The 25,106-nt window shown below is 37.5% G+C and overlaps 2 protein-coding genes across 2 annotated transcripts; both read left to right on the top strand.

Annotated features, from left to right (window-relative positions):
- The first annotated feature begins 1,295 nt into the window (after window positions 1-1,295).
- Window positions 1,296-9,860, top strand: LOC146323709 (flavin-containing monooxygenase 5-like). The gene is made up of 11 exons (XM_084722805.1): window positions 1,296-1,389; window positions 4,152-4,295; window positions 4,439-4,627; window positions 4,805-4,970; window positions 5,100-5,242; window positions 5,423-5,622; window positions 6,913-7,146; window positions 8,905-9,026; window positions 9,113-9,185; window positions 9,284-9,353; window positions 9,436-9,860. The coding sequence occupies exons 2-11, from the start codon at window positions 4,164-4,166 to the stop codon at window positions 9,796-9,798; spliced, it is 1,692 nt and encodes a 563-aa protein (XP_084578931.1). The 5' UTR covers window positions 1,296-1,389; window positions 4,152-4,163; the 3' UTR covers window positions 9,799-9,860.
- Window positions 9,861-14,158: 4,298 nt separating this feature from the next.
- On the top strand, window positions 14,159-24,423 carry anapc4 (anaphase promoting complex subunit 4). Its single transcript, XM_084722806.1, has 28 exons — window positions 14,159-14,415; window positions 15,204-15,319; window positions 15,395-15,500; window positions 15,597-15,729; window positions 15,820-15,894; window positions 15,986-16,012; window positions 16,120-16,164; window positions 16,248-16,332; window positions 17,418-17,525; window positions 17,612-17,782; window positions 18,189-18,253; window positions 18,360-18,402; window positions 18,524-18,600; window positions 18,689-18,789; window positions 19,189-19,240; window positions 19,374-19,429; window positions 19,527-19,573; window positions 19,673-19,729; window positions 19,818-19,874; window positions 19,967-20,060; window positions 21,272-21,369; window positions 21,623-21,684; window positions 21,787-21,825; window positions 21,906-22,007; window positions 22,087-22,164; window positions 22,270-22,437; window positions 23,449-23,572; window positions 23,801-24,423. The coding sequence occupies exons 2-28, from the start codon at window positions 15,212-15,214 to the stop codon at window positions 24,038-24,040; spliced, it is 2,418 nt and encodes an 805-aa protein (XP_084578932.1). The 5' UTR covers window positions 14,159-14,415; window positions 15,204-15,211; the 3' UTR covers window positions 24,041-24,423.
- Window positions 24,424-25,106: the final 683 nt, after the last annotated feature.

Raw genomic sequence — 25,106 nt, 5'->3', positions numbered from 1 at the left:
ACACTCTACAACAGTGTTTTCCTGTGTGTATTTTGTGGACTAACAAAATAAACCTGACCCTCAGTCAGCATGAGGGTGAGTAGATAATGACTGAATTCTCATTTTTCAGTGAACTATCCTTTATTTTTTGCCCTTGGGCCAGTGGGGGTCAATTAAAAGTTCCTCTTAATATACACCAACTTTGTTCTCAGTTCTTCATGTTATACCTAATCAAAGTCTTAAAAGTATTTAATAATAAACTGCTTGAATGACAACAACAAAATATATGAACTTTAATTTATTGAATATTATTTTAATATTTATTTATATATTAATATTTTTTATATACCTAACATTCTGTCTTTATCTCTCATTGTACTAAATGTTGCCAGTCATAATTATCAAAGATAACATAATATAATAATACATAATTACCATGGTAACTAAAAGTTCAAGGCAAAGACTTTGCTCTGGAAAAACTGCCGTCAAGAATGTTTTGGGCCGAGACCATTCATATAGCATCAGATGAAAAGGATTAAGCTCAAAGCCTTTGAGTCCGGTTCAATACACATTGTCCATGTCCTGTTCAAATTGCCTCCCAAACGCAGGTAAGATTCTTCTGTTTTGTTCTGTTTATTCAATATATTCATGATGATTTTTCTCAACTGGCTTGATGAGAAAAAATTCAACTCCATGTATGATCATACTGTGTATGGCCTAAACATTGTGTGATTTCTGTCAGTAACAACATCACTTAATCAACGTCAGTCACATTTCAGGATTACACTACAGGGGGAGACTGGGTTGCCCTCTGGTCCAGATTGACTTCAGTACCATCATTAAAAAAAATAAGAAGAAAACAATTATTAAAGAAAAACACTGTCAGATGAAACACAAAGCAAATTTAATACTAGAAAGACTAAGCATTTTAATTGTGTGAATGTCTTTAAAGTCACCACACAATATCAACGATGTAAAAATATATACATATATTGTCCCAACAAGATTTTAAAATAATTATTAAAAAACTCAAATCGTTACTATCTAAAATTGATAATGATAAAAAACTGATTGAACTAGCTATTAAGATGACATGAGTGTCATGAGTCGTCTGACCACAGGGTGGCATTTTTTACCCAGTACCTGCACTTAGTTGCAGTCTGAAAACTTTTTGTATGTAGTTTTTCTACTTTTTATGCAAATATGATGGGTTAAGGGTGGACAGCATGACTGCTCAAAACACAAGTTAATTTAGAGTGAGACCAGCAGTACAGCAAAGTCTAAAGTCCCTCCCCTGCAGTTCTGTGTAACTGATTACATAATAAGCAGCTGCTCAGTTCATCGGAGTTCAGAGGCTGTTTAACATCTGATCGCAGCTGCACAGGATTTACAATCAGCTTACTGGGGAAGGTGAGAACTTTCAGATCTCAACAATAAGAGTATTGTTATTCAAAAATAACAATTAGGAGAACTATTTTTGTGCCAGTGGTGTTCTGTTGTTTCCCCCCTGACAAAAATGGATTCCCTGACATGCAGGCACATTCTGCAAACTGATTTACTTCCTCAAACTTTGACCAATATTTCTCAGAGTTTTAAACAACTTAATGATATGAGATAATTGACACTGTGTTTCTAAAGAGAGTTACCTGTTCTAAGTTATAAAGGATTCAAACTGCAAATAAATTTTACTCTGTGCTACAGTGTAGAAATGAAGAGATACTCGTTTGATGTATCTGAGTGGTTTGACACTGAAATGCTGCTGCATGTTCCAGTGATTCTTGTTCCTATTCAAGAATCTGTGTTTCATGAAACATTGTGGATTATAAACAGTATAGTTGTATACAATTGGCAGGCCTACAAAATCAAATATGTAGAAATATGTAGGCACTGCAGGAAGGAATGCCTTAGATTACCCATGTTAATAATACTGAGAAATATTAGCAGAGTTTATTATCACCAGGCTTGGGAACGTTACTTTAAAAATGTTTTACCAACAGTTACTAATTGCCTGTTTAAAAAATGTAGTCAGTAACATAATCTAAGTATCACAGTATTAAAATGATGTAAACTGATTACTTTCCATTATGTTTGGACTACCTCAATATAAAATGTGGTGTAATTGTTTAGCTTATTATAGCGTTTGTAGAGCTGCAAGTAACAGTTATTCACATCAATTAATTGGTTGATTATTTACTCAATTAATCGATTACTTGTTTTGTCCATAAAATGTCATGGTGAAAAATGTTGATCTAAGCTCAAGGTGACATCCTGAAATGTCTTGTTTTGTCCACAACTCACTTTTTTCTTTAAAAAAAATACTCAAAATGATTAATCAATGATCAGAATACATGCAGATTAATTTCATAATCAGTCCTTTCTTTGTTGTGCATAATTTAAAAAAAAAAAACAAATGGCAAAAATTTCCATCCAGTGTAGCATTTTTTCACTTGAGGCAAATGTGCAGTGTATTGTGTACTAATAATCTACATTTTTCTAAATGTATCTGTAATCTGATTTTTTTTTTTTTTTTTAATCTGTAACTGTGATGAAATACAGTTACCTTTAATTTGATTACATCAGATCCTGGTATCCGTTACTCCCCAAGCTTGATTATAATTGTAGACTATGCATACATAATGTTGAGACTATTTAGTGGATTTGCCTCGTTTTGGTAACAGAAATAATGGTGGTCTCAACAAAATGCCAAAACCAATAACATTTAGTTAATTCATGTCTGGTGGATTTGTAAAACACTCTTGGGCTTATAGATGGCGATGTCGATTGGTCCACCGCTTTGGTTCATGTTCCCCACAGGATGAACCCTGCTGACTTGATTAACTTTTCATGTAGTGTCACCATAACACTGACATCTGTTCTTTAGAGTTAAATATTTTATCAACTATCAGATGGATTTTGATGTAACGTTCTGTGTATATTCAAGGTCCCCAGAGGGTAAATTCCAATGTCTTTGTGATCCTCTGACTTCTTTGTTGGTCCACCAGCAGGTCTTTTTTCACTCATGCAGGAAACTAGCTTGACATGTAGCCTACTGGACATTGACATGAATAAAGCTGGACAATGTGTCTCAACTTCCTTCCATTGTACAAAAATTAGGCCAAAATATCTCTTGTTTTGGGTTACAACCGCATTTGTGAGTTCCTGCCATACAGTCTACCAACTCAGTCGTGAGCAGGGCTCAGCTGTCAGTCATGTTGTGAGACCTCCTTTTTGTAGCATCAAATGCCTAATTAATACCAAACTGATCAGGAATATTAACACTTGACTATACATCAGCATGATAAGAACAGAGTTTATGACTTGTACTGCAGCCGGCCACCACTGGGAGATCAAGGTGTTTTGATTTAGCCCAAAATGTTCTGGTTCCTAGAAGATATCCTCATGACTGTTGTTACTGGGCCAGGGAACAGTTTCAAAAACTGATTGAAGTCGATGCACACTTGCTAGGTTGTTAACTGTATTAGACTACACTAGGCACAGGGGTTGTGGCTCTTTGTGTTTATGTTTTTAAAGTTTGATAAGGTAGATTGCTACAGGTTGTTCTTTTGCTTCATTAATTTTTAGCCTCTTTAGGTAATTATTAAGCTCCCACTTTGTTTTATTTCTTTTTTGAGTTGAGCAGCACCCACCGGCCCTGTCGCCTCTTAGTTTAATTTCTGTCACTTGCGTTAATTGTTAATTTGATTTCCGGTGTAAATAAATAACTTTACCAATTCCAACTGGTTTATGTTCCGTCCCTCTTCCCATCACGAGCTAAGGGTCATAATAACTGTACTGACTGACACTTTTGGTCTTGAATTAAATATCTGAACAACTAATGGCTAGACTGTCATGAAACTTTATATAGAAATTCAAATTCTCTAGACGATAAATCAATAGTGATGCTCTGATTTTCATCTGGCACTATAATCATTGTCCCATACTTTGGTTTTTAACAGGATATCTGCAAAACTAACATTTCCATCATCTTATGCTGTACTTTGTCTTTAAGCGTAATTAGCAAACATTTTCATGTTAACAAGGTGCAGAACTTTTGGAACATAGGACCCTGGGAACCTATAGACTCCCCTAAGTAGAACATCACAGAGCCACTAGCAGGCCTACAGATGCCTGATCTTGTTTTTAGACAAGATTGTTTGTGTCCCTCCCTACAGGAGTGCTCAGCAATGGTTCAACGTGTGGCAGTGATCGGAGCAGGCAGTTCTGGTCTGGCCTGTATCAAGATCTGTGTTGATGAGGGCCTAGAGCCTGTCTGCTTTGAAAGCAGTGATGACATTGGCGGTCTGTGGAAATTTAAGGTGAGTGGTGCCACCGTTTTACCAGTTCAAGATTTGTCTTACAGTTCTGTATGGCTGAACAGCTTTCTACCTTAACTAGAAAAGATTATGAACAATGATTATAACAACATTATAACAATATTGTTTTATCTTTTCGTCCACAGGAGTCATCTGAGCCAGAGCGATCCAGCATCTATCAGTCGTTGATGGTCAACACCTCCAAAGAGATCATGTGTTTCAGTGATTTCCCCATGCCCGCTGACTATCCAAACTACATGCACAACTCTGAGCTGTTGCAGTACTTCAGACTCTATGCTGAACACTTTGACCTGCTCAGATACATCCATTTCCAGGTTATTCCAGTTTAATCATGCCGCTGGGGGGGTGTCACTGTCTCTTTTCAGTTTCTACAACTGATTGTGTAAAATCAAAGTTATTAATATGTGTGTGTGTGTGTGTGTGTGTGTGTGTGTGTGTGTGTGTGTGTGTGCGTGTCTGTGTGTGTTTGTGTGAATGTGAACATGCTTCAGACCATAGTAAGGAGTGTCAGTCAAAGGCAGGATTTCTCCCTGTCCGGTCAGTGGGACATCTTGACCATTAACAAGGATGGAGAGGAAGAGAGACACGTCTTTGATGCAGTTCTGGTGTGTTCAGGTCACTACACCCATCCAGTCTTACCCCTGTCAGACTTTCCAGGTGTGCAAACAAATAGATGTCATTTCTCAAACATTTTTATAGAAGCTGATGAAGGAGTAAACAAGGTTGATTAACTTCACATGCGCACATTCTCGCAAGAATTGTTTTTTCTTCGATCTGTATTTTCAGGACATGAGACTTTTCCTGGCAGGTGTCTTCACAGCTTGGACTATAAAGATGCAGATCCCTACAGAGGAAAGAGGGTGGTGGTGGTTGGCATTGGCAATTCTGGAGGTGATATTGCAGTAGAGATTAGCAGATCTGCAAAGAAGGTAAGAGAGGAATAGAAATCCTTTAACACTGTTTGGCAGAGAACCAAGGTCCTAAGACAAATGACAAAAATGTGTGGTTTCAGACAGTCCATGGATTTATGCATGCATCAATTTTTTTTATTTTTATTGTTTTTTTACTTTATGAGCTTCTCGCTGTACTATCTATAATCTCTCTGACAGACATTTCTCAGCACACGCAAGGGGGCGTGGGTGATCGGCAGGATGTCCAGTAAAGGTCTTCCTCTGGACATGACAGCTATCACCAGGCTCAACAACATCCTCACACTGCTTCTTCCCAGCGCTCTGGTCAACTGGGCAACAGAGAGAGCACTGAATCAAAAATATGACCACAGACTGTATGGCCTGCAGCCCAGACACAGGTGAAACATTTTAATATTTTAATATTTAACTTGTTCTTCTCTGCCCGATGATCCCAGGTCACTGGAGTTTGTTGTGCAATTCAGTCAAACGGCTTGAAATGTCTCTTTTATTTCAGTGTCTGTTTTATCAATTCACCTTTGAAGCCTCAATTTATATTTTATGACCAAAGAGAAATGATTAGTCTGACCAAAGTTAAAAACTAAAACAGGATTTTAATTTTTAACAGAAGTCTACAGCTGTGCTAACCGCTCTCTAAGATTATCAGGCACCGTGCTGCTTTAAAGCTCTAAGACATAACATTTCCACATCAAACATTTACATTATCCCAAATATTTCCAACAGTCCTCAACTGCAGTGAAATCCACAAATGATTTGGGGTAACAGTGCGTTTCCTGCTAGCTGTTGCTAGCTTCTTGCTAATTGCTACAACTTCCAGGAAAACATGGAATACATCAAATACATCAAAGAGTGAGGAAGGTAACTGGCAAACGTGACTAAACATAACGTGAATAAGACTTTAATATTACTGTAAGTTGTTTAAGAATGAGGAACTCCCATGATCTCACGCTAGTTCAGGACAACATCAAACTACGTCCCTTGTTAGCGTTTTAATGTGAGAGGACCTCTAGTGGCAGGATTTTGATATTGTATTGTAAATGGTCATGGCAGCAGGCTGACATGCTCATAGTGAGAATGCTAATGTGTTGATGTTTACCTGAATTGTTAACCATGTGTTCACCATCTAAGTTTGCCCTGAGCAGGAAATACAGTGGTGGTTGATGGATATGTCATTAGTTTTTACAAGTATTTAGTGTTAAACCAAAGTATTGAACAAAGTAAAATGTTGACCTGATTGTGGTGCTTGATGAAATGTCATGGGATCAGTCCATCATTATAATTAATCCTGAGGAAAATATCAGTGTCTGTACCAAATTTCATGACATTTCATCTAGTAGTTATTGAGATATTTCAGTCAAAGTTGGACTGACTGACTGACCAAAGTTGTACCAGCTGACCGTTATGAGTATCTTCGTCGGTAACGGTGGTCATTTATTGCAGTTTGTTGTAGTTTGTTTCAGCAGAAGAGAAAACGTGCTGGCGTAGTACAGTGAGTCCCAAAACAGAAATATGCAGCAACAGTAATCACACGTTCTGGGATTTGACGTTAGTAATATCATGGTGTCACCTGTGTGGACAATTAGCCAATACACCGGTGTCATTTTGTATGTGACATAATCTTCGTAGCAAGATAGGTTTGGTTGACCCTGATCATTTCCTGTCTTTCCCAGACCTTTTGACCAGAGGCCTTTGATCAATGATGACCTTCCAGGTCAAATCCTTCACGGAAGGATCATAATGAAACCAAATCTGAAAAGCTTCAAGGACTCTGGAGTTGTATTTGAAGACGATACTGTGGAGAAGAACATTGATGCTGTGGTCTTCTGTACAGGTTACAAGGGAACCTTCCCATTCCTGCCTCCAGCTTTATCTGAGGGGCCTGACGGAGACTTGTTATTGTACAAGTAAGTATGTGTTGGTTCGACTTTTGTATGACAATCAGTCTGATAACGTTTATTGTGGAGGTAGATTGAAACTCAATATTACACAATTAGAAAGCCAAGCCCTGTTTTACTGAGGTTGTAAACTTTATTTAGATCACATGTGTCAAACTCAAGGCCCGCGGGCCAAATGTGGCCTGCCACGTCATTTTATGTGGCCCGCGAGAGCTTAAAAGGTCTGATTGTCTTATAATAAATAAGTCGAAAGGTTGCATTGACCATAAACTACATTTCCCATAATGCATGCCGATTATGTTACCTGCGAAGTGATGGCATCCCGCCAATAGATTGCAGTGTTTCCACATCAATGCCATTTTCCAAGCAAGTGGAATTGAGAAATACAAACAATGATCCCAAAATGTCCAGGAAGAGAAAAACTGATGCAGATGGAAGGCTGTTTCAAGAAAGATGGGAAGGCGAATAACATGTCATAACTTGTTATTTTTCCTTATTCACTTGGATAGTTTGATCGTTGATTGATGGAGTAATGTGGGTTTCATAACCTGACAAATTAAAAGGATTTATGTTATAACAGAGCAACAAGCATCTATGCAAATATATATATGTAATATTTGTAATATTCAGAGTTTAACATTAAGGAGTAGTTGCATTTATTTTACATTACATTTAGTTACATTTAGCTACATTTATACTGTCTTACAGTTACATCTGGCCCTTTGAGGGCAACCATTATGCTGATGTGGCCCTCGGTGAAAATGAGTTTGACACCCCTGAGTTAGATTATCTAACTTAGAGATAGTGTTGTGTTGTCATATTTTCTGGATGTGTCAGTATTCCCGTTGGATGTGTGTTAAAAACATCCTCCAACTACATATAGTGTGACTGATCATAATAAGTGTCATGTATGTGTTCAGCCAAGTACCAGCTCTTCTTAACGCGCAGCCAAGCAGCCCAGCTGCATTAATACAAGTGAAAAACACTGGATTATGGTTATGCACAGGAATGCTGGCCCAACCAAAACACTGGACTATAGTCGTGTGCATATGTGCGTGTGTGTGAATTCTGTTCATCACTATGCAGCTGTTTTGAAAAAACACTCAATGAACAGGCCCAAAGCTAAGAGTGGCAGATATAACCAGATCTAGCCTATTTGGAAAGCTCCTAAAACCACATACACCAGTATGTTTAGGTGTAAGGGGAAAAGTCAAATGAAGGAGGAGACTCTGCAGAGGATCCAAACAGTATATAAGAAAGTGTATCGAGTGTCTGTGTTCAGTCTGATCCTGGGATCGACCCCAGTTTGTTGGTGTTGCTGTCTTGGAGAACACAATAAACTCTTTGCAGCTGACTTGATTTTCAGAGTTTTGATGAGTGTTTTGGCATGTTTTGGCAAACATTTTGGCCTATTTTGAAGGGTTTTTTTTATGTCACAAGAACAGTTAGATAAGAAGAAACTGTAGATGTCACTCTTATGTTGGTGTGATAATACTTCATATGCAGACTTATGATTATTATTGATTAAGTATTGAGTTAAAAAAAACAACAACAGAAGATTCAAGGTGTGATAACCAATCATAATTTGTTCTTACACTATTTGTAATGGTAAGCCTGGCACAGAAGGGCTGATAGACTGGAACTTGTATGAATTTTGCCATTTTGAGTGATGCATCATGTCTTTCTTGATTAATTAATTATTGTGTATTATTCAAATTATATTGTCATTTTAAAGGATAACTTTGCAGTTTCTTTTTCAAATTTCAGGAGAGTGTTTCCTACTTCTCTATCACATCCCACATTGGCCATCATGGGTCTTATCCAGGCAAAAGGACCAATTATGCCTACTGTGGAGATGCAGGCACGGTGGGCTGTTAAGGTCTTTACGGGTAAAAATTGAGCACTTATGTATTAACACAGACACATTCAACATTACGGAGACAGACATGTCAGTTGGTGCATTTTTATCTTTAAGGTCTGAGCCGTCTTCCATCTAAGGAGAAAATGCTGGAGGTCATTGAGTCTGATATAAAAAGAAGCTTGAAAAGGTAGACAGTATCTACTGATGAAAGCAGACTTTTGGTTAAAATCTGTCTTGAAAATCAGGAAACTCAAACTATTCCATCCCTTAATTTTGTTTTCTCAGCTATCCATGCCGACGACAGGCTGCTCTCCATGTAGATTACATCTCTTACCTGGATTTCATGGCTGAGCAGGTGAGTTCAGTTCAACATTATATAAAACTGTGTTACTATTTGTTTGTAAGACACAAGAATCATGATAGACTTCCAATCACAGGTAGGGGTTCGACCAAACCTCCTGAGACTGCTCCTGACAGATCCTGTGCTCTGGGCGAAGGTCTTCTTTGGTCCCTGCACTCCGTATCAGTATCGTCTGACTGGGCCTGGGCAGTGGGCCGGAGCCCGTCAGGCTATCCTCACTCAGTGGGAGCGGGTAGCTCAGCCCTTCAGAACCAGAGTGGTAGCAGAACCGGAGAGCAGGCCGTCATTCCTCTTTTCTCCCTGGCTGCTCATGTTTGGAGCAACTGTGATAACAACTGCACTTCTGTCTAAAAATGAGATTGTTCCAGTGCTGCAGGGTGCGGCTCATTTTCTGGACAAGTGCAAGACTTTCCTGAGGGACTCTTGGTTCACTGTTTAAAGCTATTGCAAGGGACCTTCATACTGTGATTTTGGAGCCAAATGTGTGGACAAAAATGATAATGCTTGTTTGCTGCTTCCTTTTGATTTGTACTACTTAGTGTAACTTTGCTGTGGAAAAATGTAAACACAAACTCTCATTATGGTGTAAAATATAAAAATAAATTTCTGAAGTGATGGAATGTTAGTGAGCCTCCCATTTGATTATATGTCAAATGTCTCCAAGGTACAACCGATGGAACATTTCCATATTAAAGGGTCTAAAATTTTTTCATTTTGATATATTGTTTTTGCACATGCACGTTCCTAACTACAGCAGGGAAAGTCACTATAAAACAAGATTATAATAAAGAGAAAAGAGTCTAACGAGAAACATGGTCAGTCCAGGAGTTTGTCAGCTCACTCGGTTACTTTTGACTTCACTCTCATTCATGTGTGTCACAGAGATTGTTTTCTACGGTTGTGATACACTGTATCACAACTGTAGAAAACAATCCTTTTATAAGGAAGAAACACTCGCCTTTACTTAAACACACATTATGTTTCTTATTTAATAATATCAAGTTAACTGACTTCATGTGTTCTATTCAGAAACTAGAAATAAAACATGTATCCAGAATTTGCAAAATAAGTGAAAGACCTCAGTGTAACTTTGAAGAAAATGGTCCTGAAGTGGTGACTCTGTGACAATAGGCCAGTCTAGAGACAGTGTCAATTACCTGCAAATCAGCACCATCTTGTGGCCGCTTGTGTTACTGTAACTCAGAAACCCACCCATCAGTGATCACAAGCTTGTGTTCAGATTTACGTAAAAGACCATCTACATCTTTGTTTCTTTTTTTGTCTACTACTTTTTGGTATTCTTTGTATAACATCGACTTTAACCAGTGTGGCTATAAAATACATTTGTTCTATTTTGAGTTACATATTTTTAAAGACAACAGTAGTGTTTCTGTGTTTTTTCACTCTACAGCCACTCAAGTTCCACAGCGTCTTACTTGATTATTTCCTATTTTCTATGCTTTCCATTCATTTCCATGTGCAGGACAATATTTGACTAAAAGCAACAATTACAGTTGAAGAATATTTCCTTTTGACTGTACTGCCCAATATACTCAAAGTCCAATTAACCCAAATTAACCTGATGTTGGATAAGCACTCTGACAGCACTCATTTCTAAAGTGTCACATTTCATTCTTCACACAAGATTTTAACATCGTTCAACCCTGGTTGAAAAGAGGAGCTCTAAATTGCACTTAAAATAATAAAAATTCACATAGTATGTTTGCAGTACAATTGTGTTCCTTATTTGAAGTGCATTTAAAACAATCTCTTGCACTTTACCATACTATTCAACAGTATACTTTAAATACTGGAGTAATTAATATAAGCTTAATTATGCACTCTTACTTATACTACTAGTTTTACTCTGTGTAAGCACATTGTCAATTAATTAAATGTTTCATGTGTTATAAATATATTAATACCAATGTGTACCAAAATGAGTAGTAGTTTTTAAATTATATTTAAAAAAACATTTTAGTACATTTTATTAAAGCAAATTAATTAACTTAACTTGAAAACAGTAAAGGTATAATGCGAGTACATTTTTACTCTACAACCTTGAATAAAACAGTTTGTTTCATAAATATAACCTGACGTGCCAGATGGTTTGTTGCAATGACAATTTGGGAAGTCGTCCTTGGGAACTGTTTGGCAGACACTTTCAAAAAACAGTTTGCCACTGATTAGATGAACCATCTATCGATAATTCAATCAATCAGATCCATTAATCTTTTGAAGTAGCTAAACTCTTGCTGAAGCCAGCTGGGAGAAAAGCAAAAACATATTTTCGATTGAGAAAACCCTTCAGTGCTGTTCCTTGCTCTTCTTTCACAGGAGATGTTTTCTGTTGTTTTTGCTAGTGACAAACCTAAAACACACCCCGAAGTGCCACCAGTTCCTCATAGGATGCTGAATTGTCAAAATCACTTTAGTTTCGCCAGATACAGTGAGAGCACAGGACAATCAAAAACATGTTATACAGCTTAAACATCCCTCAATAAACGTTCCTAAGAAGATAAACATTATACCATGATACAAGAAAGAATTCTAATTTACAAATCATTTTCGGGCCGCACATCAGCTATTCCATGTCCAAGGATGGAGATGAAGGATGCAGGAAAATTGCAAGCAAGCATATCAGTCGCTACTAATATTGTTTCGCAGACCACATACATACACCTTCTCTTTTATGGAAGCCAAGAACGGCCTTGTTTACAATGTTATTTAATGCTCAATGCAGGTTAATTATTTCTTCATCTTGAGATAAAAAAAAAACAAAACTATTTTTCTTGTGATAAGGGGTTAATGTATCTCACTAACTTGAGAAAAAAAAGGGCTAATTTCTTGAGATATGCTCGTGCATGTGCAAGACAGCTTGTGTGTACGTGGGCAACTACTTATGACAGAGGTATACTTTGATATGATCATACAGTATTTAAAACTGGAAAAGATGACACCAATATTGCCAGTATACCAAAATCCAGTCTGAGCAGAGTAAGTTAACAGGACGGCTAGCTACATGGTCAAGTTACTAGGTAACGCAGTTAAAGCAGTTAAAGTATCAAACCACTAACAACAAGTAAAGCTATCTTAAGTGAAGCGAGAGAACTTGTCAAAAGTTGTGGCAGAGCAGTTATCAGAGGGAAAACCAGAAAATATTTTCTCCAAAAAATATTTTTTTTCCCTCAAATCAGCAAATAAAACTTTGTTTTTGTACAGTAATCAATGAAGCACTTCAAGTTACTGATAAATAAGCTCAGTGAATCATCTAAGAACATCTTATTGGAGTTATATAACAAAGTGTTCGAGAATGGAAAATTACCACAGATATGGAAAGAAGCAGAGGTTGTGCCAATACCTAAACCAGGAAAAGACCAGTGCAAACCCAGGAAATTATAGGCCTGTTGCCCTAACATCTAATATTTGCAAAGTAATAGAGAGGATGATAAATGAAAGATTAAGGCAGAAATACCATGGACCCGGTTTTACGTCTGGAACATGAAATAAGGAAAGTAGGGAAAGTGTTGTAGCTGTTTTTATATGTATATATATATATATATATATATATATATATATATATATATATATATATATATATATATATATATATATATATATATATATATATATGTATATATATATACAAAAAACATATGATATGATGTGGAAAGAGGGATTATTGAGTAAATTGGGGGTCAATGACCCGATGTATAGGTGGATCAAGGACTTTGTATTTGCATGGTTGATCCAAGTAAGAATAGGCAAATGTTTTTTAAGAAATTTTGTTGTTGAAAATGGAACACTTCAAGGCAGTATGGTAAGTCCTTTGTTATTTTCTATCATGATAAATTATGTTTGTTTGTTTTTTTGTTTTGTTTTTTTGTTGTTGTTTTTTTAGTTTGGATAATGGGATAGGATTTTCTCTTTTTGTGGATGATGGGGCAATTTGGAAGAGAGGAGGGAAGATTGTGAACAGGTAGAACAACTCCAACATCAGCATTGCACATAGAAATGACAGAAATGCCATTGGAACTAAGGAGAGTACAGCCAGCTCTAAGCTACTGTGTTCATTTGAAAGGACATAATGAAGATCATCCAGCACAAGATACACTGAAGCCCTGCTGGGAAAAGGAGAGGAGAGAAACAAAAAGTTTTGGGCGGACAACAGATGAAAAAGAAAAAGAACTAGACATAACAGAAATAAATATCAGTCCAACAGTTCCACTCTCAGTAATACAGCCTTGGATACTTCCTGAACCTAGTGTTGACCTCACGCTGCTCAATAAAAAGAACACAGATAAGGGATTTATTTTACATCCACAGTTAATAAAAGATTATATAGAAAATAACTATTATGATTACATTCAGATATATGCAGATGCTTCAAAGAGTTCAAATAACAGAATGAATATTTCATTTATAATTACATAATTTAACATTAAAGTTTGCAAGAGAATCAGTAATGAGTTATCTGTATATACAAGGGAGATGATGGCTGTATTATCAGCAGTCCAGTGGGTTGGTAATGCACCATGTTGTTTTCCAACCACCATAAAACACCAAGAAGAAGAAGAAGAAGAAGAAGGAGGAGGAGGAGGTCTCCATTCCAAAAATAAAACATTACAACCACATTAGCTTTAATGTGGGCTTCAGTAGTTTTAGAAACGTCGTTTCACATATTATTAGTTCACCCAATCAAATTGTTTTACTAACCAGTTCAGGTAATATTTACGAATTGCGTTTTCCCTCTGAGGAAGTCTGTCTTCTCGCGGCTACCGTTGCTCTACAGTGATTGGTCACAGGAAAAATATGGCGCTGTCCGCGTAATTGTAAAAACGTCATGAAGAAATCTTAAATTTAGCGTTTTGCAGGGCACAACAGGAAGTGTTTTATACGTTTATCTCGTTGCAGTCGTGATTTCACCGCTTGTCAGCTTGGTGAAATTAGCCATGACGTTTTCTCTACATTAATTTCGTCGATTTGCTAACATCCAGATAGCATAGTATCTGACGTTGAACAGAAGTCTAAGATCTGCATCTGTCAGCTCTTAAAGGTAAGACTCCAGCTAATTGATCGTTATAATTGAATGTTATTTAGTTAGTTTAGCTTTCTAGCACTGTGCTGTTACGTCGTGGATAGCGCTAATGTCACTCACCAGCTGCACGTAACCTGTTCATGCCAGCTGCATGTCCCAGATGTCAGTGTGACATCTTCAGTGTTTTGTTTTGTTCAGTCCATTTAGAATTGCACAAGACACAGACAGCTGGTTAACTTCTGTTATTTGTGCTTGGAAAAAACGACTCAAACGATTAATAAATGGTAAAAATCTGTTACTTGACCCAATGCTACTTACTGCGGACCCTGCTAAATCCTGCATGGACTCTGGTGCACTTGAACATGGACTCATCGAAATTCTATTGACAGTCGTTATTGGCAGATTTAACACGTATGTTTATCTTGTTATTTATTGATAAACTGTACATATCCATATTCATGTTCACTCATTCAGAGATCCAGTGCAGATTGTTGTTGTTGTTATTATTAATTGGTGTGGACCTCTCCTGTGTTTTATTCTCATTGCTGTTGCTGCTGTGACACCTGAATTTTATTTAGGGGATAAACAGAGTTTTATTTTATCTTAAATAGTTGCTGTTTTTCTGTCAAGGGAGAAAAAGCTGCACTACACTTTGAAGACAAAAGCACAATTGTACACCTAACAACAAAGGCTCAACTGTCTTGTCCTCCTCAAGTCCCAATAATATGACTACATTATCACATTAAAACATTTCTTGATTTTTGCTGAAGTCAAGCTATCCCAGTTCTTTTCTGTTTATTTCCCAGCACACAACATGCCTGCCTTCCGGCAAGTGGGAGAGAAGCAACTTCCTAACCCCATACTGTGTATGGCATGGTCTCCTAAAAGGGATCTTATTGCTCTCGCCAACACAACTGGAGAGGTAAGCTTAAAAATCACTTATGTATCCTGTTACAGTTTACAGTTTTGTAATTTTATGTTTGATATTTGTCCATAGTTACTGCTACACCGCTTAGCTAGTTTCCAGCGTGTTTGGAGCCTGCCACCCAGTGAGTATACTGGGAAGGAAATCACTGCACTTGCCTGGCGACCTGATGGCAAAAGTAAGGAATGACTGTGTGCATCTTTCTGATTTGAATCAGGTGATCGCTGATGGAAACATGAAGCTGTTAGACTTTTATCCTCTCTTTATTCCTCAGTATTGGCCTTCAGCCTCGGAGACACCAAGCAGGTGGTCCTGTGTGGTGTTGAGAAAGCAGAGATCCTGCATGTGTTTCCGATGCAGAACCCTGTGACCTGCATGCATTGGATGGAGGTGATGGAGGAGAGCAGGTATGCATGAGGCTCGGGGATCAAAGCAGCCACACAAAGGGTCAGATTTTCCAAAATAATATGAGTGTTTGGTCTTTTGGTGTGTTTCAGTGCCCTCAGCTCTTTCTACAACTCGGAGGACGAATCCAAACTTTTTCTTCCCAAATTACCAACACTCCCCAAGAGGTAATACCAGCATTCACTGCACACCAGATTATAAGACACTAGCTCCTGGTTCGATTGAATAACATTTGCTCAAACTTTTGTTTTTCCACAGCTATAGCACAACTTCAAAGATCTTCAGGTGGGGCAGTATTTTAATGCATAACACATTAGTCTGATACCAGTTGTCTGCTATATGTTTTGCTCGTGATTGATCTATTATGTGTATTTTATCTGTCTGTGTTACAGTGAAGAAAAGTCTGATGAGATAATGAATCTCCTGGGAGAAGTCAGGTAAATTAAGCTTCTTATTAATGTTTTTTTTTTTTTCGGTAGGGTTGGACATGATTTAATCACCCTATCTGGTTTCCATCTAGGCTGAATATACTTGTTCTTGGAGGAGATGCTGGCTTTGTGGAGCTTTATGCCTATGGGATGTACAAGATTGCCACTCTAACAGGGGTAAAGCCTCTTTCATTCATTCGTAAGAGTAAGAGTTGTCTGTTACATCTTTCAAAAGAATTAATTTATCAGCTGATATATTGGTCACTGAAAAAATATTTAATCTGATCTGAAGTGCTGAATTATGTCATTAAACAGCAAAACTGAAGTCTAAGTTAAATTAGATCGTACCGCCTAAACATCTTACACTGGGTTCCTACGCCGTATGGAAAAGTAGGGAATTTGATTTTAGCCATTTCCATGTCTGGATGAGTATGGAAACATATTTCTGTTTCCAGACTTTCTGGCCTTTCCTGTTTTATAAAATATGAAAGTCATAATTTTCTAAAAACAAACTGGTTATACAAGCAGAAAGTTTTTCATGGTGTTTGGATCAGACAGCCAGTGCAGCCAAAATTTTTTACAAGCTTGATGTTTTCACAAACAAGGCAAGAAGTATGCTTGCAGCTGAAACCACACTCCAATGCAGAGCTGCCTCTATGTCAAAGCCTGCAACGCAGCTCATATAACAGTTCAGAACTGAACCAGATCCAGACATCTGTGACCAAATTAGGTTGGAAGAAAATGTGGCAATATCTTTGAACTAGTGTTTGGTTCTTATTTATAAGAGACTAACTTTGAGTAAAATCATTCAGCATACACAGGCAGAATATAATATACAATTTACAGTTTACAGTTGAAACCATTTACATACATAATTAATATATAGCTATTTGCACTCTAATGTCAAATCTGGTCTGAAAAATCAACTGAGAAGTCTGGAACTTTGAATCTGGAAAAGTGCGAAACTTTTTTTTTTTTAAATACGCCCTGCTTACAATAAAATGCACTTCTCAACGACAAATTTTAGCCTCAACAGTTGCTTTAGAACAACATAATATTAACATTGTAAATTTCACATCAATTAAATTAATCACAAAGCAATTATAATGGATTAGATAACAATTTTGAAGTAAACACCAAAGCATTGTCCCTGTGGCACCAAACGGACGGAAATTTAAAGATCTAAAACCGATATTTGAAGAATACAACAATACATTTAGTGATTTGTCTCTCACTTCTTTTCATTTAATGACACTCTGTAGGTATCAGGAACCTGTCGCAGCCTGTGTCTGTCCAGTGATCTCAAGTCTTTGTCAGTCATCACAGAAGTCAGGTCTGCTGACAACAACCCAGAGATCTGCTACATTCAGGTGAGATGGATGGTTTGGCTTCATTTCCCAGTTTTTGTGAACTTTCTTTTTCTTCATGTGATTTAACCGCCATCTTTGTCTTCCAGCTGGACACGGGGTTGTTGTCAGACTGTCTGCCTGAGGTCACCAGGATGGCACGCAAGTTCACCCACATCTCCACCCTGCTGCAGTACGTGCACCTGTCGCTCACATGTATGTGTGAAGCCTGGGAAGACATCCTCATGCAGATGGATCTTCGACTCACTAAGTTTGTTCAGGTCAGTAGTTGTAGTCTAAATTGGTAGCAGACTGTCTGTCTTGCATTATGGTGGGTTCACAGTCCAGTGCAAGCTCCATCTCTATGTCTAACTCATTGTGTTTTAGAAGACAAAAAATATGGGTACTACTGAACATCTTTGTAGAATTGTTTAATTATTAATTACTTAATTAATTTAAGCCCATTTTGGCTATGGGCTTAAAACTACATTATAATCATATTTAGAATTCATAAAATCACCAGACTACGAAATCTGGATCAGTACATGCATCACTGACATCAATCCAATATCCGAGAAGTGAATTACATCATTATTGGCATATTGGATTGAATCCGTTCCAATGCTATTAACTGGCTTTAATGAGAGAGACCAACAAATGTCTAATTTACCCTCTCTCTCTTTGTAGGAAAAGAATACAAGCACTCAAGTTCAAGATGAGTTCCTGGAGCTTTTGCTGTGGGGACAGTCAAGGTGAGGAAAGAGCTATTTGCTCATCATCATGTTGCAATGTTTGGAGTGTCCTGCAGATGGTGACAAAAAGTTCATTTTTTCTTACCACTGGTTTGCTTTCATGTAGTCCTGAACTACAGGCTCTTCTCATGAACCAGCTGACTGTCAAGGTGAGGTGGTGTAAATGCACCTCTTCTTGTTCTAACTTGAATTTAAATGCAGTGCAGATGATATTTCCTGTAACTGAAACGCTCATCTTTTTGTGGTCTGTATATTCTGCTTTCATCTCAGGGCCTGAAGAAGCTTGGTCACTCCATCGAGTCCTCTTACTCCAGCATCCAGAAGCTGGTGATCAGCCATCTGCAGAGGTAATTTCAGCCTTTAACTTCTCCCTAACACTGCCTGCTACCTGAGATCTCTCAGTTAAAATCTCTCCCTTCCTTTCTCTGGCTGTAGTGGCTCCGAGGCTCTGTTGTATCACCTCAGCGAGGTGAAAGGCATGTCCCTGTGGAAGCAGAAGTTTGAGCCTCTCGGCCTGAATTCAGCAGCTATAGAAGGTACCGTGTCCCTATCCTGCATGATTAGTAAAAATCTGCTTTTTAATCACTAGCATCCACAATAGAGCTGCAATTATTTTCATTATTGATTAGTCTATGAAATGTAAAACTGTGTAAATGGCCTTCCAGAGACCAAAGTGATGTCTTCAAACTGCTTCTTTTGTCCATCCAACAGTCCAGAACCCAAAAACTCTTTATTTACTATCATGACTGACAAGACATGCTGCAAATACTTACATTTAAGAAGCTGGAACCAGCCAATGTTTAACATTTTTGATTGAAAAATGAAACCGATACCAATTATCAAAAAAATTTCCAGTTGATTTTTATTCATGATCAACTAACTGATTAATCAACTAATCGCTGCAGCCATAATCCTCATGTGTTTTATGTTTTCAGGTGCGATCACAGCAGTGGGATCATTCTCTCTTAAAGCCAATGAACTTCTGCAGTGAGTTCAATGATTTTAAAATGAATGAATGAGCATTTAGTTCAAGTGATTTTTGTCTAAATTATGTACTTGCCGTTGTTTTCCATGTTGTCACTGCTCTTCATGCAATCACTGCTTTTATTCGGTCGTTTAGGGTGATTGACAAAAGCATGAAGAATTTTAAGGCCTTTTTTCGGTGGTTGTATGTAGGTAAGAATAAATATCATCAATTAAATTCATGCAATTTGACATGTAGTAGTTTGTAATATTACAATCGTTTTTATGCTCAAACTCTGTTTTCCCCCAGCTATGCTAAGAATGTGTGAGGAGCATGTACCACCAGAACTCAACAAGGTGAGTTATTAAAGGTGCTAACAGAAACGGATTTGTCATTTTAAATGAAGTGATCCTAGAGTGATTGTGGAATTGTAATATGTTTGGTTGATTCCTTAGATGACTCAGAAGGACATCGCCTTTGTTGCTGACTTCCTGTCTGAGCATTTCAGTGAGGTGAGGTCATCATAATGACCCTGTGATGATGACATTTAAGTACATTTGTTCAGCATATTTATAGCTGTTTTGTTCTCTGGTTTAACAGAATGAAGAACTCTTTGATCGTAAAGGGAAGTACTTCCATGTAGAACGAGTTGGTCAGGTAAGTGGTTTTCTGTTGCATAGCTTGAGTATTGTCGAGTGGAGTTGCTGTCTTACAACAGTCTGGTTTCTCTTTCATGCGGACATGTGCAGTACCTGAAGGATGAGGATGAGGACCTTGTGTCTCCACCCAACACAAAGGGGAATCAGTGGCTGAAGTTTCTACAGGACAGCACACACCTCAAGGGTGAACTATGAGTGTGACTTTAGAAGTGCAGAAAATTATTATTAAAGCCACTGGAAACCCAAATCCAAAATAACCTTTTAACTATATAATTTAGGGTCTTGTGTACATAATAGTAAGTATCTAAAAATATTAGAAATTAGTTTTAATTATGATGCGAAATATTGTCATCTAAGGTTTTTTATATAGTTTCCTGATATTGTAATTAAATTGGGTGTTCTTATGCTTGAACATTTATTACAAAAATATGTAAATTAACTCTCTAATTTTACCATACAGAACAGAGGAGTTGCTGCTCTATTGCTGCCATGATCAGATGCAAAAAAACAAACAAACAAACAGATTGAGGCAGTGATAGTCCAGTAATTCTTCTGTTCTGTTTGGTAAAATTATTTTTGTCAGAGAAGTCTGGTGACTTTGAAGGCAGCGTAGATCGTGGCTTCAGTTCCATGTCAAAGAGGATGAAAATATTCTGAATCAAGCGTATACTGCTGTTGACTGTTGCTAAAATACAGGGTGCCCGTAAAGTATCTTTACAGTTTAACAAATTTATTACAAAAGCAAATGAATAGACAAATCTGTGGAAATTATTACAAAACGAAAAGTAGATATTGAAGTTATTGCCTCATTAAATACACCCCTATATGGGCAGCATTAGTTGCACAAAGCACATCAAGACAGTACTCGATTTCTTGCCATGTTCGCTGTAGCATAGCCTCATCAATGATGGCAATGGCATCCGTGATCTTTTGCTTCATGTGTGAAACATGAATGTGATTGATAATCACTGAGTACATAGAACAAATCTGATTAACATATTTCATCAATTGCTTTTGTAATATTTTTTTTTAAATTGTAAAGAGACTTTGTGGACACCCTGTATGTTTAGCTGGTACTTCTGTCCACAGCAGGACATTGCTTAGCTACTGTGCTGGTGCCCATGAGGGAGAAGTCTTGACAGATAGTCTAAACAACAAAATGAGCTTAGATTTTTTTCAGTTTTGTGGATGCTTAATGAGACTCAACTTTGGCATCTTATATGCATTTTTACTACTTGAAACCATATTTCCAGAGGCTTTAATAATACTGGTTTTATAACTAATTTGTGTGTTTTGGAATGATGTTAAATGGTTTGTGGTGAGAAACTACTGTGTCTCAGTTTTGCTTTAAATACAACAGCCAGAACTTACAGATGAAATGTTTGGTTTGTCTAGAGAGCCCTTTGCTGTTTCCTTCATATCCCCAAAAGTCTCTACACTTCGTCAAAAGGATGATGGAGAATGTGATCGAGCAGTGTCTGCAGAAACCTGCAGTGAGTACTGTGTAGAGTCTGTTGTCCTCTTTTTCACTTGTATGATGTAATCATTTAGTTAGAAATATCAGTGACTGTCAAACACAAAGTCTGGAATTTAACTCTGTAAATGTAGCTTGTAGATAAACTCTGTTTCATAAAAGACAACTGAACATACTTTTTAAACATGAACATCAGATTTATTTTAATGAAAATTTTAACTTATTCTTTAATTTACATGTTGTTCATTTATTGTTTGTCTATGTGTATGCAGGAAGTGATTGGGAAGTCTGTAAAACAGGCTGTCTTTTTGCCCCTGTACACTGTACCAGAGAGGTATGATCTAATGTGTCTGTTAATAATCTCTATTATTTGGTATATAACTAAATTAATGTGGTTAAAGTAGTATTTATTTGTTTATGTCTGTTGTCTTTCCAGCTCTGAAAACACTCCACGACTTTTTGAGCTTCCATCTTTGTAGGTGAAACACAAACATGATAATTGCTGTGCAGTAAGACAAGGCTTTGTATTAATGATATTTCTTTGTCGTCCAACAGGTGGAATGACAAGAAAGCCAAGATGCACTACGTTTTGTTCTGCATGCCGGAGATTTCACTCTCAAAACTCTACCTATTACGCAAAGGAACAGACCCAAACAGGTTTGTGTAATTGTAGGTGAATGTGTATGTGTGAGTTTCTTTGTGTGTGTTTATAATTATTTTTATTTTGCTCGCACAGACACATCCCCAGCAGCGTCATGTCCATTGACCTCAGCCACCATCTTGACAGCGCAGATGATGACAATGCTGCAGCCCAGTTAGTGCTTCTCATGTCATTCATACCAATGAATTGTGTTAAACAGACATAAATGCAAAGTAAACACTCAGCTAATGAAAGTTTTTATATGATTTTATTTTTCAGGCCTAATTATTCGTACAGCTGCCTGGATGCTCGTTTCTATGACGATGAAATGCTAACTGTGGTCTTGCAAGGATCAGAAGAAGAGAACAGGAGGCATGTCCTGGCTCAGCTTCCTCTTGCTTCCACCCTGAGCTGTGAGACTGAATTCAACTGGGAGCCGAACCTTAGGTGTGTTTGTCTGCAGGCATTATTGGAAATATCTTACTTTCACACAGGGGTGATTTTAAAATGTGACAACATGAATGAAATAAATATTAACCACGAAGTCTGTTCATTATGCCCTGAAAACTTAAGACAAGACAAAATACTTGGCTGAGTGTTGGCGGATAACACAAGTTAGAACACAGTGATTACCATTACCATTTCAAAGGACTAATAAATCTAGCTAGTGTGAAAAGTACGGACGTCACATTAAGCAGCTGCCTGTAAGGTGGGAAGAAAGAGAAGAGATGACTTAGGGGCACTTTTCTCCTGTATTCAAGCCGAAAGAAAGACTGAGTGTCATTCTTTTTTAACACCCTGTGGATAAAAGATGTACAGAAAAAAGCAGAGCCAATTAGAAAAGACACCCGAAAACACACTGTCCCGCAGTGTCTGACTGCCAAAGGAAATAACGGTCACAAAAGTTAATTGATTTGATAATATGTATGTTAATTCCCCTTTAAGACTACATTTAGCTCCAAGTTCTTTGTGGATTCAGGGCATGTTGCCATGCTCCATTAACACTTAGTTAAATTTAACAGAGCTGAGCTCACAGTAAACATGTACTCCTTCTAAAGGAGAATTTATGTTTTAATTTTCCATCGATCAACACCACATTTACATCACTGCACTTCTTTATACTAGATAACCAATTTTACCCCATGTATAAAACAAATTCGAAAATACAAGAAGAAGAGAAAAGAAAACCAACATCAGTATCACCCTGAGCGTGTTTTACATTCCCTGTAATCATTTTTGTACCTTGTGAATATACTGTCTTTATACCTCTTTTAAACTGTCTCATATCTTTACTTTGTTTGATTTCTTCACCCAGTGCGTTCCACAAAATCACCCCACAAATTGATATGCGCATACTTTTTAGAGTGGTGCGAAAACGACATTGTTTCAAATTTAATTTACCTCATAAGTTGTGAGAGATGAGCTGTAAGATGCTGCCTGTGTGCTCTGTGCGGTCAGGTTGGACCAGCAGAGCGGTGACATCCCGTGCCAAGAACTGGTGTTGGGGAATCAGTGGCGTGAACTGGAAAGCATGAAGGCCCAATTTGTTGCTGTCAATGGAATCCGAAAAGTGGCCTGTGTGGTATGTTAAATTTACCTTTAAGACCTGTTATAATTAGGGAATAGAGAGTTTTAGTTTGGGATATCATGTGTGAATGAAATGTACTGCAGTATTTCTATATTTGTTCTATTTCTATATTTGGGATCAATAAGTTGACATGATTCATATTGGTGGTCTCTTATTTCTCAGTGTGGCGGTGAATGAATGTAATGGACTATTTCCTTACATTAACTTTTTCTCTCCTGGCAGCTAAGTGCCAATCTGAGACACATTCGTGTTTTTGAGATGGACGTAGAGGATGAAGACGACGAGGGAGCAGACTCGCAGAACGCCAGCGCCGACCAGGATGGGCTGGAAACCTCTATGACCAGCCAGGGGCAGGGAGAGGAGAGTGTGGAGGCTGAAGATGAAGCAGGAGAGCGAAGAGGAGAAGTGTTTCAAAAAACTGAGGAGCAGCTGGAGTCAGAGGAAGCTCTGGAACTCCCTTAAGACTGAGACACAGAAACAACAAACATTATAGACTATGTTTACATGCACAAAATGTTCAGTTTTGTGCCTTTATTCTGAAAAAGACAATGTTTCTATTGAGCTGTTTACATGGCTAATGAAAAGTAATATTTCACAAATATTCCCGTTCACATGCAGCCATTCAAATTCTGATCTTGGAAAAGTGGAACAACTGAGCCATTTTGCTTATTTGCATCAAAATCTATCTTTCCAAACTTTTCCACTAGTGTCAGACTTTTTTGAGCTTCCCTCTTTTATTTGTTTAACTGCCTTCTTGAGAAGGTGGTCGGAAGTGTTACGATAGTTGTACATATCCAAAATCCCGTTGCTATCCAGGTGTTTCATTATATTTTAAAGCAGATTTTCTCCCTCTGACCGGAAATGTGGGCTTTTATTGTACATACATCTCTATACCTGCCCTGGAAGTAGTTGGTTTGTTTACAATGCAAGAGCTGACCATAAACAGGCAAGAGGATCTGTGTCCTCAAACCCCAGTTGAGATACATATCTGAAATGTGCTGTACACGCTTCCAAAGAAAGGTACTGTTACCTTGACTGAATAACAAGATTTCTCTGCGTTTGAAAACTGTCAGAACATTTGGTTTAACACAACTCAACAAAATATATGACATCGCTAGTGTAATTAGACATTTCATTACAGCAGCTACTAACAGTTAACGCACTGTTACGTTGAATGAATTAGGGGTTTCTCTGCATTTGAACATTATTTGGGGAAAAAAATATCATATCATAGCTTTATTTGGAAAATGCTATATCCTGTTTAAGGCCCAATTCAGAATATCCGAACAGAAAATGCTGTTTACGTGGCCTTTATCAAATTTCAGAATATTGTCATATTTTGATTCAGAATAATAGTGGAAGATTAGTGTGCATGTAAACATAGTCAATATAGACCTAACTCTATATTTTGCTTGTTGCAAAAATATTTTTTTTTCTACAACATTCTGATGTATTTGCTGTTTATCAATGAAAATAAACAGGTTTGTGCTATTTGAGTTGCCTACTTTTTTCTAATATATCTATTTAA

Source organism: Lutjanus erythropterus, chromosome 7 (assembly GCF_056507025.1).
Source record: "Lutjanus erythropterus isolate fLutEry1 chromosome 7, fLutEry1.hap2, whole genome shotgun sequence".
Classification (NCBI taxonomy): Eukaryota; Metazoa; Chordata; class Actinopteri; order Lutjaniformes; family Lutjanidae; genus Lutjanus; species Lutjanus erythropterus.
This window is presented reverse-complemented; position numbering and strand designations above follow the sequence as displayed.